The sequence below is a fragment of the Triticum aestivum genome, chromosome 3B, assembly GCF_018294505.1.
Source record: "Triticum aestivum cultivar Chinese Spring chromosome 3B, IWGSC CS RefSeq v2.1, whole genome shotgun sequence".
In the NCBI taxonomy this organism is placed as follows: domain Eukaryota; kingdom Viridiplantae; phylum Streptophyta; class Magnoliopsida; order Poales; family Poaceae; genus Triticum; species Triticum aestivum.
The window spans coordinates 798,664,347-798,677,521 of NC_057801.1; the positions used below are offsets into that span (position 1 = coordinate 798,664,347).

A 13,175-nucleotide genomic window follows, 5' to 3' on the forward strand; every position below is an offset into this window, starting at 1 on the left:
AGGTTATGGCTGTTTGGTTTGTAGCCCATAGCACTTGCCAACTTTTTCGCAAAACCATTGGCCAGCGTTTGGTTTGAAGCCAAATATTTGGCAACCTTCATTGGACTGTGTTTGGTTTGGTTCCAAAATGCATGCCAGCCAAAAAGTGATCAGCATCAGACACTACCTCACATATATCACATGACATTAATACAAATTTTCAATTTAGAAACGCACACAGACACAAACTGTAAGCATGCATTTTCAGAAATTGACAATGACATGGTTCAACTAATACATTAGATAACTCATATTGTTCGATACATCAGATTAATCATCAAGGAGGCTAAATAAAATTCACATAGTAACCAAGTCTTTACCAGACCAAGTAAGTCAGACTAGTCAGACTAGCATCAAGTCTGCTCCATATAAACAAAATATGATGCACCCGGCCTGCTCTATATAGACAAAATATGCATGATGTATGTTACCCATGCTCCTAGCGGTAAACAAAAGGAAGCCGCAATCTCTATCTAGTCATGTGGCCATTCAGTGAGCAGTTGCAGATCCACCGTTGCCACCATCTTCTTGAAACCGAGGCTCGAAGAAGCTAAGGACCCACTGTCCAAGAATTGTTTCATCAGCATAGTTGAGGTAACTACGGAAGATATCTTGGTCTGGTTTGGATAGATATGCAACAAGATCAAGTTTATCCTTAGCTGGTATGGTATGGGCATTTATCCGCTTCCAAAGGTTTGCATATGGGTCTGTAGGTGGCATTGGTTGCACAGAAACAATAGGAGATGCAAGAGAGTCAGCTAGCTTTTTGATACTGGCTGCCATATCATCATTAGATATCTTGCCCTTCTTGTTTGCTTTCCCCTTAGTTGGCTTCTTGGAAGGTGAAGATGACACGTGCTTGCGCTTCTTGTTTAAAGAATTGCCTTCCAAGTCAACTTTAGGACTGTGACGATTAATAGTGTCAGAGTCAGCTTCATCGCTGTCAACTGGAATTAGATTGGCCTCAAGTTCCCTCACTTCCTCGCTGTCATCACTATCATCATCCACATTGACAGTGGTTTGGTCAGTTCCAAGCGAGCCATCAGCATGGGACTGGTCAGAGAATAACTCTTGCAAAAAAAACCTGATGGGTCTAGTAAGATAATTGACTGCAGTTTTCTGCACATAAGGTAAAGAAAAAGATGGTAAAATATTAAGCAATCACAATAAAGGACAATGGATAGGAAGCACATATATGGACAATAGCAGCCTATCCACCTATTTTCATATTAGACTATGATAGAAGCAAGAGAACACAATAATACAAACTTACACTTAGGTTTTGTTTTTCTGACTCAGAAAGTGTGAATGTGAAATTAATCATGTCAAAGCCGTTGCCACTATTGGCCATGGCGCGATGCACCCAACCCCACTTCTCCTTGCATGACCGGTAGTGTCGGTCCACTTGGGTTTGAGTGACACCAAGAGTAAACTTGCCATTCAAAGCATCAGCACAGTGCAAGTGGTGATGTTTCTTGAACTTGAAAGTTGCAGGTTTGTCCTTACGAAGCTCAATATACCAATCAAGCATAAACCTTGTCGCCTCGTCAGTCCAGGTTATGTACATCTCACGAGGATTTGACTCCTCCTCGGTCTTTATAGTGAGCTTTTGCTTCCCCATGACCTGCAGATAGGTCACCAACACAAACCATTTAAAGTGATTAAAAAAATGCACATCCTTCAATGATAAAATAAGTCCGGACCAGCATACAAACACCCATCTTCAGCAACACTTAAAGCTTACATACTAAAATAAGTCAGACAATCTTACAATGATAAAATAAGTTGCATAAATTCATCAAAATCAAAACACTACATCCTTCAATTGTTCCCTCACATGAAAATACATCAAAGATACACTACAAGCTTCCATTGTTCCCTCACATGGGAAATGCAACAGAGATACTAAAATAAGTTAGCATTAGCCTTGTTGTCACTTACATTCTCTCTATCTGCCCACATCTGTTGAGCTAATAAATCACGCTTGGAAGCCCACTCACGTATGTCAGCCTCTTCATCACGAACCCGTCCACTACTCCTTGGGAGGTTGGCATACCATTTTCTAATATCCAATTGTGCAAAGCACAACAAGCAACTACCCCTTAATCTGAGATTTTAAAGGTATGAAGGGCCTTTGAGTAAGAATCTTGAAGCGACTCTTAAGAGCCCCAAATGCTCGTTTAACTGTGGTCCTAAGTGATGAATGACGGTGGTTGAATAATTCTTTTTCCGTAGTTGGTTCATGGGGTCCAGCAAATTCATTTAGGTGGTAACGCACACCACGACAAGGAGGCAATATCCCCGGCCTTGCAGCATACCCGGCATCAGCCAAGAAAAATTTCCCTACAACCATGTTGCACTAATGGTGAGCTAAGGTCAAGTTGGAACGCCACAATGACAAACATGTATGTTAAGTTGTATATGTACCTTCAGGTATTTTCAGACCTGTTGGACGTGAGAGGGCATCTTTTAGCACAAGAGAATCATGGGCAGAGCCCTCCCAACCAGCTAGAACATATGTGAACCGAAGGTCGAAGTCAACAACTGCTAGCACATTTTGGGAGGGATATGACTTGTGGCCCCTAAATTTGTCCACCATGTGAGCAGGAACACAAGCCTTAACATGAGTGCCATCTAGTGCCCCTATGCATCCCTACGAATATGAAAAAGGGAAGTTCATGTCAAGCTTGGGCTAGGCCGATCTTGTATAACCAGTAAAAAAATCTATGGTCTAAGGATTACCTCAAAGTACTGGTAGAATCTGTTCGGGCTGCTAGTGATTTTTGTGTGTGTGTCCGTCGATCTAATATAAATTAGATCACGTGCTAACTCCCCCATCGCACGCAGGACAATATTGAAATATCTGCTCACTGTTTCACTAGATCGCCAGAACCAAAATCGAACAGATGAATTTGTGTGATGCTGACCGACCATGTATAGGAACATTGCAACTTGTTCCTCTACCGAAACATGAAATGTGTCACTTAACAACTCCTTCTGCCTAAGCCTGTTACATAGCTTGTAAAATACAGCTCGTGTCATCCTTAATTGCTTCATGCATGTTGCATCCGATGTGTCAATGAGCCTAATTAGTACATTAGTTCTATAGATGTCTCTCTGAACTAATGGACCATACTTCCTGCCTTTACCTCTAAATTTTCTACCATCTCTGCTTCTATACCAGAGGGCCAAGAGTAGAACAATAACACATAGAGTTCTCCGCCTCAACATGTTGTAATAATAATATCTTTGTTGATCCATGTCCATCTGGGTCAATATGAAATGTACAAAAATATGAATGAGCTAACTTGGTACATCATTAGAAATGATTACTTGCTAAAAGATACATGTTAGAAAGCAAACCTGCTTCTAACCAGTACCAAGGATGCACAACTTGTAAAAAAAAATACACCTTGATGGACAAAAAATCGAAGCATGTCTCAGTAGTTAATATGTATATCCAACTTCAAAAAATCCACCTTAATGTTCTAAAAATAGAGACCATACATATGGCATAAAAAGGGAAGAACAGACCATACTACTTTCAGAACCATACCTGGTTAATTAACTAATTAACATCATTATTCTCATGTGATTTGACTTGCGTCAAACAAAGAACATGGATCACCCACAAAAAAAGACAAAGAATATGGATTAGAGTCTCATATGTTTTTACTTGCAGCAAACCAACAACATGCACGGGAGTTCCATTCCAATTTTACTTCCAGCAAACAGGAGGATTCAGCAAGCAATATCTCAGATCTAGCAAGTAGTACCTCCGTACAATACATACATCCATAAGGGGATGATGGGGATTTGAGCTCACAAATCAGACCACAGAAAAGGGGATCGGAGTAGTGTTGGATGGGGATTTCAGCGGCCGACCTTGGAGCGTAGCTTGACTGGGAGAGGAGGGCGAGAGGTGGAGCAGCGTGGCCGGTCGCCGGCCGCCGGAGAAGCTCGCACCGACGCAGAACGCGGCCGCCCGGTGATTGGATCGAGAGCGCTTCTGTGCGTGGAGATAAGAAGAGAGATGGGGAAAGTGGCGAACAGGTGGGAAAAAAAATCAATCGTGCCTTTTATATCACGGTGGCTGGCTCGCGCCAGATTTGGCAGCCAATATTTTGGCGGCTGATTTCCGCGCCGCTGTTTCGCCCGCGAGTTGGCGAAAACGATACGCGGGCGCGCCCAAGTCGACGATGGCGAGCCAAAAATGGTACCAGACCAAACGCTAGCCAAATATCGTGGGCATGACCAATTTTTTGGTAAGGCTAGTGTTGGTCACCATCCAAACAGCCCCCGAGAATGCGCCCCACCCGTCCTTCCGGCTTCTTCACCCGGCAGCGGTTACATGCAAAAGAGGACGAGGATCTGCTTGTCGGCGTAGACGAGGTCGGGGATCCCGAATCGCCGTCGTTATTTGTCTCGGTTCGACGGTCGCCGCTCGACCCCGGCCGCCGATCCTTTCCCGGCTCAAGCACGCCCGCAGGGCTCCTCAATGGCGCGACGTCACTCACCTCGCGTGGTGGTCTCCTCCTGGTGCGCCTCGCTCCACACGACGACCGTGGCCCTGTCAATCTGGCCGTGTGGGAACCGTTCGCTGGCACGTGCGATGTGCTTCCACCGCTAGTAAGCGAGCCGACCCACTTCTTGGGCTATGCCATTCTAACCAGCGAAGACTGTTGCTCCCCAAACGAACCGCGGACGGCGCCGCCGGAGGCGCCAAACTACTAAACATTTTTCAGGGTGGTGGCCATCGGCCTGGCCCGCGACAACGGCATTCTGGACTGGAACTTGCACAGGTTTTCAAGCACCGAGCCGAGCTGGGCCTTCTCTAGAAAGCGCTTGGGCGAGCTGCGCGGGCATGTGATGAGTGGTCAGACATCGATGACTCGACAAGCTATTTCACAATTGATGCGCGCAGTGATGATGGTGATGTCTCCTTAACGAAGCTAACTCTCCCGCTACCGGCGATCAAACCCACCTTTGAATATTTTCATATGGCTGGCCTCGACGGGGCGCTCTCGTTATACTTTCTGTACACGGAAACGAAAGGTTTATCCAGTCTCCGCAGTGCGTAGAAGTGCTTGGATTCGGAGTTCAAAATTTTGTGGGTAACAAGAACATTTTCTCGTTTGAACTTGCCTGGTTTGAAAGAGAAGGGTTCCTTGAATTGCTAGCTAGAGAGTGGGCTAAGGACTCGGGAGGTAGGACGCCTATCGAGAGATGGCAATGCAAGATTCGTCATCTCCGAAGGTTCCTTCGTGGTTGGGCTAAGCACGCACATGGGATTTATAAGGTGGAGAAGGAGCGACTTCTTCTAATTATTCAAAACCTTGAAGTTAAAGCAGAAACCTCTATCTTGGATTCCGATGAGCTGGAAACAAAGATAGAAGTGGAGCTGCTGCTTAAAAAGCTTCTGCATGAGGAGGAATTGAAGTGGGCGTCGCGAGCCAAGGTTCGCAAAATCGTAGAAGGCGAGGATAACACTCAATTCTTTCACATGATTGCTAATGGGAAGCATCGTAAAAAGAGAATTTTCCAACTAGAACAAGATGAAGGGACGATAGTTGGTCAGGACAATCTGAAAGTTTATATTACAAATTATTATAAGCAGTTGTTTGGTCCCTCGGTGGAGACTTTCGTGTCGTTGGATGAGTCTAGGGTTGAGGATGTGCCTAAACTTGAGACTGCCGAGAATGAGCTCATGACTGCTCCTTTCTCGGAGAAAGAGGTGTTTGAGGCTATTGCTCAAATGGAGAATAATAAGGCTCCATGACCGGATGGGTTTCCGGCGGAGTTCTACAAGAAGTGTTGGCATTTTATCAAGGGAGATTTGATGCCCATGTTTCAGGAGTTTTTCGAGGGGCAGCTTCAATTGTTTAAGCTGAATTTTGGGACGATAACTCTTCTTCCTAAGAAGACAGAGGCTGTTCGCATTGAGCAGTTCAGACCTATATGTCTGCTTAATGTCAGTTTCAAAATCTTCACCAAGGTCGGGACAAATAGGCTTGCACAGATCGCACACTCAGTAGTTCAGCCGTCCCAGACTGCTTTCATGCCTGATAGAAACATCCTGGAAGGGGTTGTTGTCTTGCATGAAACGCTCCATGAAATCCACTCCAAAAAACTTGATGGCGTAGTTTTTAAAGTGGATTTTGAAAAAGCATATGATAAAGTGAAATGGCCTTTCCTTCAACAAGCTTTGCGTATGAAAGGTTTTGATTCGGCCTGGAGAAACCAGATTGATTCCTTTACGCAGAAAGGGAGTGTCGGGATTAAGGTGAATGATGACGTGGGTCACTATTTCCAAACACACAAGGGGCTACGGCAAGGAGACCCTATGTCACCGATCCTGTTTAACATAATGGCTGATATGCTCACTATTTTAATAGGCCGGGCAATGGATGCAGGGCAGGTAGGTGGCCTCGTTCCACATCTAGTTGACGGCGGGATTTCCATTCTTCAGTATGCTGATGATACTATTATCTTTATGGAGCATGACTTGGCGAAAGCAAGAAACATGAAGCTGCTGCTATGCTTATTTGAATAATTGTCTGAGCTCAAAATCAACTTCCACAAGAGCGAATTGTTTTGCTTTGGAAGAGCCAATGATGACCGGGAGTCGTATCAACAATTGTTCGGATGTGAATTGGGCACATTACCGTTTACGTACTTAGGTATACCCATTCATCATCGTAAGCTAACTAATATTGAGTGGAAATGCATTGAGGATCGTTTTAAAAAGAAACTGAGCTGTTGGAAAGGAAAGCTCATGTCATACGGAGGTCGATTGATTCTGATTAATTCGGTCCTTACTAGTATGCCTATGTTTCTCTTATCCTTTTTCTTGGTTCCGGTCAGAGTTAGGAAAAGGTTAGATTTCTATCGATCTCGATTCTTTTGGCAAATTGATGAGCTTAAACGAAAGTATAGACTTGCGAAGTGGGATATAATATGTAGACCTAAGGACCAAGGTGGCCTAGGTATTGAAAATCTGGAAGCCAAAAACATATGTCTCCTTAGCAAGTGGCTTTTTAAGCTGTCATCTCAGACGGAGGCCACCCGGGCATAGATTTTGCGCAATAAGTATCTCTATGCTAAAACCTTGGCTCAGGTGAATGTGAGGCCTTCTGACTCTCCCTTTTGGAAGGGTTTGATGAGAGTTAAACAACTTTTTTTCAACAAGACTAAATTTATTGTTGGGAATGGTACCACTACGAGGTTTTGGGAGGATACGTGGCTTGGGGGGACCCCCCTTGCACTTCAATATCCCTCTTTGTACAACATTGTCCGACGTAGAGAAGCCTACGTTGCTACTGTTTTACAATCCGTTCCCCTCAATATCAGTTTTAGACGGACGCTTGTTGGAAATCGTTGGGAGGCCTGGCTCCATCTTGTTAGACGTTTAGTGGGTGTCCGGTTGTCTCAACAGCCAGAGCAGCTGCATTGGAAACTTACTAAGAACGGTGTGTTCCCGGTCAAATCAATGTATCTGGATGTCATTAACTATAGCGTCATCCCTACCTCGTTACATGTTTGGAAAGTTAAGGTACCCTTACGTATCAAAGTGTTTATGTGGTTTGTGCATAAACAAGTCATTTTGACTAAGGATAACCTTGCAAAACGTAATTGGGTGGGCTCGTCTAGATGTAGCTTTTGTGATCATAACGAAAACATCAAACACCTCTTTCTCGATTGTCCGTTGGCTAAGATTCTGTGGCGGTCGGTTCATATTGCGTTTAATATTAATCAGCCCACCACTATTAGCATGTTATTTGGAACATGGCTCGATGGGGTGGATTCTGACACTGCAAGACACATTCGGGTTGGCGTTTGTGCACTTTTGTGGGCAATATGGAACTGCAGAAATGACTTAGTCTTTAACAGATCAACAACCATTCACTTTTTGCAGGTTATTTTCAGGGCCATGGCGTTCATCCGTATGTGGTCGCTACTCACTCCGACGGAGGCCAGGGAGCGTTTGGTTACTGCGTCTACCCGATGGGAGATGGTAGCTCGGGATATTTTCAACCGGTTTGGATGGCGGTCATGTAATAGGATAGACATGTAGTGATCCTATTGTTTTGCCAGCCGGTTGTGGCTTTGGGCCTTTCCTCTTTAGAGCTTTTGTTTATGTGTGTACTATGACCTTTTCGAGACTTTGTTACTGGACTTTCCTGTTAATAATATGAGCCGTATGCATCTTTCTGATGTAGAGGCTGGGGTACATCCCCTTTTCCAAAAAAAAAACACGGAAGAAGGTCTCGGGCTAGAGATCTGGACACGGGGTAAGGGTGCAGACTGGTACCTTGCTAGGGTGGTCGAACTGAGACAACGAATCGAGGGAGTGCTATACTTGTGGCCTGGAGAAAAGAGTGACACATTGCTCATCAACTCGGACGCGGAGGACATGTATGTTGCTTATCTCGACACCGGGGCAGTGGAGAAAATAACAAGCGAATTTCATGGTTTGACAACGGATGATGCTGTTCCCATGGAAATAGATTGGCAGTCTTTATTCATGTCTCGGCTTGGTGGACCATGATACTAGTGGGCAATTGTTCTATTTCGTGATCTAGAAATACAAAAGGCTTTGTAGACATTTTACGGGGGTGCTGATGTGGATGGTTAGGATTGGAAGTGCGAGGATCAAGGGACCCACCCCACTCCAATTAGGGGGGACTAGTCGACAACCCGTGCATCCGCACGGTCTAGTCATTTTGAAAATACATAAATAGTGAAAATTGAAGAACTTTTGATGTTAATATATATATGGTAGGAATTTGAAACGTATGATAACTTGAAATGAAATTCGAGAATCTCCAAACTAATCAATGTATGTTGTGAATTCAAAATTATTTTGCCAATGAGATAATCAAACTGGAAACTGAAAAGTAAAATATATATTATCAAGGAAAATTTAGAAGGAACCACAAGCTGAATTAAGAGAGAACAAAATAGTAATACATGTTCAAGGTCATGAAAGTTTGAACCTAGTTTTTTCGGTAATTATTCCAGAGAGGAAAGCATGGAATCGTGCATGGTTATTATATGTGAAAGACATCAAAGAATAGTAATTTTGTGTCTGTTTAGCTTGAAGGGTGTTGGTCAATAAAATTATTGGCTATGGATGAACATCATAAAAAAAATACTTATTACATTACAACATAAACAGTCCGACCTATGGCCTGGAGAAAAGGGTGTCGAGGAGAGCTCATTGCTGCACCTCGCATCTGGGGAACCACAGCAGTCGGAGCATGGCGAGGCATAGATTCCTGCAGCGAGGTCGATGATGCAGGAGTGAGCAAAATCTTGGACTGGGCAGGAATATGCCTTTCCAGGCATCCGTTGGCTGTAGTAAATGTCGACGAGCCAGGTCCTGCCTTGTACAGGAGAAGCCACGATCGGCTGGCGCTTGCTGCTGCAGAAATTGTTGCAGGAGTGCATCAACCGATGGAGGAACTGCAGAGCCTGACGGGAGCCACGGCGGTGGCAATGACGAATAGTACTTTGCAGCAAGATTGCCATGCATGTTCGAAGACCATGCAAAGTGCAGCAGCTCAGATAAAGGCGCGGCAAGGGATATAGTCTGCGTAGGAACCGGAGCACAAGAACGTGAAATTGTTGCAAATATAGCAATGCTCCAGGCAACAAAACAATGTGCACTAGAAATTGTTTCAAATATAGCAATAGTGCACCACTGTATAATTCTTTGACAGATGATCGTCAACCCCGCACTTGAAACAATGCATTTTCTTTCTTCTGTTTAGACACCATAACAGAGTTGTCGACCGACTGAACAAGATGCGGGTTATTCCTACATGAATAGATCTCGTCTACATCATATCATTATTCTTATTACATTACTCTGTTTTCTTCATAAACTTAATACACTAGATGCACGTTGGATAGCGGTCGATGTGTGGAGTAATAGTAGTAGATGCAGGTAGGAGTCGGTCTACTAATCTTGGACGTGATTCCTATATATTGATCATTGCCTCGGATATCATCATAATTATTTGATCTTCTATCTATTGCCCAATAGTAATTTGTTTACCCACCGTGTGCTATTTCTCGCGAGGAGCCACTAGTGAAATCTACGACCCTTGAGTCTATTCTTTATCATATTTGCTTTCCGATCTATTATTTGCCACTTTTATTTTATTTTCAGATCTATTATTCCAAAAACCCAAAAATACCTTGTTGCACTTTTTATTTGCATCTTTTATTTCACGTTTTATGGAGAGCTATTATCCAATCTATCGCAAAATTATCTATCTTTTTATCATGAAGGGATTGACAACCCCTCTTACGCGTCGGGTTGCAAGTGTTTGTTCTTTGTGTGTAGGTATCATTTACATTGTGTTGCTTGGTTCTCCTATTCGATTGATATCTTGGTTTCACAACTGAGAGAAATACGTATCGTAGCTGTGATTCATCATCCCTTCCTCTTTGGGGAAATACCGACGTAGTTTCAAGCGGTATCAGCATGTATTCCGTAAATAGTCATACATGCTTATGGAAAAGAACTTGTATGGCATCTTTTGTCCTACCCTCCCGTGATAGTGGAGTCCATAAGGAAACTAAGGGATATTAAGGCCTCCTTTTAATGGAGAACCGGAACAAAGCATAAACATATAGTGAATACATGAATGATACATCTCCAACGTATCTATAATTGATGAAGTATTCATGCCATGTTTACAACAATTTCATATGGTTTTGGTATGATTTTATTATAACTAATCTGGACTAACGCTGTTTTTAGTAGAACTACCCTGGTGTCGTTTTGTGCAGAAATAGAAGTTCTCGAATGGCATGAAAATTTATGGTAATTTTTTATGGACCAAAAGAGACTCCCCAAACAACCATAGATCGAATGTTCCGCCGCCGCAAGCCTCTGTAGCCACGAAAAACCAATCGGGGACCCGTTCCGGCACCCTGCCGGAGGGGCAAACCATCACCGGAGGCCATCTTCATCATCCCGATGGCCACCATTATAAGGAAGGATTAGTTCACCCTCGAGCCCGAGGGTATATACCAGTAGATATGTGTTTTATCTTTACCCTTGAGGTTTCACTATTATCGGATTGACTACTTTTATGGATTTGAGAACATTTGAGAACAATGGGGTGTTCTATTGATTCACTTGATGTATGTTTTGGCACTCAACTCGCGGATTTCGGAGGTGACAGTGGGGTAATCTATGCATAGGGGTTGATGCACGTTTTCATCCTTGTTTCTCCGGTAGAAATCTTGGTGCACTGTTTGAGATTCTTTTTTGTTGGATTGAATATTATGAATCTGAAGTTGTTTGATGCATATCGTATAATAGATCCACGGATACTTGTGGTGACATTGGAGTATCTAGGTGACATTAGGGTTGATTGATGTGTATCATATGGTGTTATTTTAGTACAAACTCTAAGGTTGTTTGTGACACCTATAAGAATAGCTCAAAAGATTGATCAGAAAAAATAACTTTGAGGTGGTTTCGTACCCTACAAGCAATTTCATCTTATATTCTCTGTGATAGGAACTTTAGAGTGACTCTTTGTCGCACGTTGACGGATTGTAGTATGATTTTATTATGTTATCATTGTTGAGAGACTTTGCACTCCTGAAAGTATGAACCCTAGGCCTTATTTTCAAGCATTGAATACCGCTTTTGCTCACTTTTGTTACTAGTTACCTTAATATTTTTATGTTCTCAGATTACAAAAAACCTATATCTACTATCCATATTACACTTGTATCATCATCTCTTCGCTGAACTAGTGCACCTATACAATTTACCATTGTATTGGGTGTGTAGGGGACACAAGAGACTCTTTGTTATTTGGTTGCTGGGTTGTTTGAGAGAGACTATCCTCATCCTACCCCTCGCATGGACTGATAAATCTTAGGTCATCAACTTTAGGAAAAACTGCTACTGTCCTACAAAACTCTACGCTTGGAGGCCCAACACGAGTCTACAAGAATAAGTTGCAAGTAGACATCAATGAAGTTTTCAAACTACGGTCATCACTGGAAGTATCCCAATTATTGTCACCTTGGGGTCTACGGATCATAACACGTAATGAGTGCATATAACTTGCAAGATCGGATCACGAACATAAATATAATTGCGAAAACATAAACGGTTCAGATCCGAAATCATAGCACTCAGGCCTAATGACAAGCATTAAGCATAGAGAAGTCATAGAAACATCAATCTTAGAACATAGTGGTTAATAGGGATCAAGCCTTAACAAAACTAACTCGATTACATGATGAATCTCATCCATCACACCGCTGTCCAGCAAGCCTACGAAGGAATTATTCGCTCCCGGCAGTGAGCATCATGAAATTGGTGATGGAGGATGGTTGGTGATGATGAAGACCGAAGACCCCCCTCTCCGGCGCCCCGAACGGGCTCCAGATCTGGCCTCCCGATGAAGAACAGGAGGTCGCGGCGGCTCCGAATCGTAAAACACAATTAAACTTCCTCTCCTATTGTTTTCTACGAAAATAGGAATTTATAGAGATGGAATTAGAGTAAGCGGAGCCTCGTGGGCCCCACTACCCACCAGGGCATGCAAGAAGGCGGTGGCATGCCCTGGTGCCTAGTGGGCAGCTGTCCACCCTCCCCCTCCAGTGGGTCTTGATTCCAGTATTTTTTATTTATTTCAAAATAATTCTTTAAAAAGTTCCGTCCAATTCCGAGAACTTTTATTTCTGCACAAAACAACACCATGATAGTTATACTGAAAACAGCGTCAGTCCTGGTTAGTTTTGTTCAAGTCATGCAAATTACAGTCCAAAACAAGAGCAAAAGCGTTAGCAAAAGTTGATACGATGGAGACATATCAACTCCCAAGCTTAACACATTGCTTGTCCTCAAGCAATTCAGGTGACAAACTGAAAGTGATATAGAAAAACTTTTACGAACTCTTTTGTTCTTGTGTCCATATATATGCTTAAATAGCACCCAGGTTTTCAACAAAGACCATGACTAACTATACAAAGAATAACTCCTAGAAATTATATTCGATGATATCAATGGCATAATCAACTAGCGAGCAATAATAAGATATCTCAAATGTCAACACTTTGTCAAAACAATCACGATATAATATGACAATAGTGGTATC

General features: G+C 43.0%; 1 protein-coding gene across 1 annotated transcript; it reads right to left on the reverse strand.

Moving 5' to 3' along the window:
• Positions 1 to 262: 262 nt before the first annotated feature.
• On the reverse strand, positions 263 to 4,072 carry LOC123066660 (uncharacterized). The gene is made up of 3 exons (XM_044489700.1): positions 3,925 to 4,072; positions 1,313 to 1,663; positions 263 to 1,158 (listed from the first exon to the last, which is right to left on the reverse strand). The coding sequence occupies exons 2-3, from the start codon at positions 1,658 to 1,660 to the stop codon at positions 529 to 531; spliced, it is 978 nt and encodes a 325-aa protein (XP_044345635.1). The 5' UTR covers positions 1,661 to 1,663; positions 3,925 to 4,072; the 3' UTR covers positions 263 to 528.
• Positions 4,073 to 13,175: the final 9,103 nt, after the last annotated feature.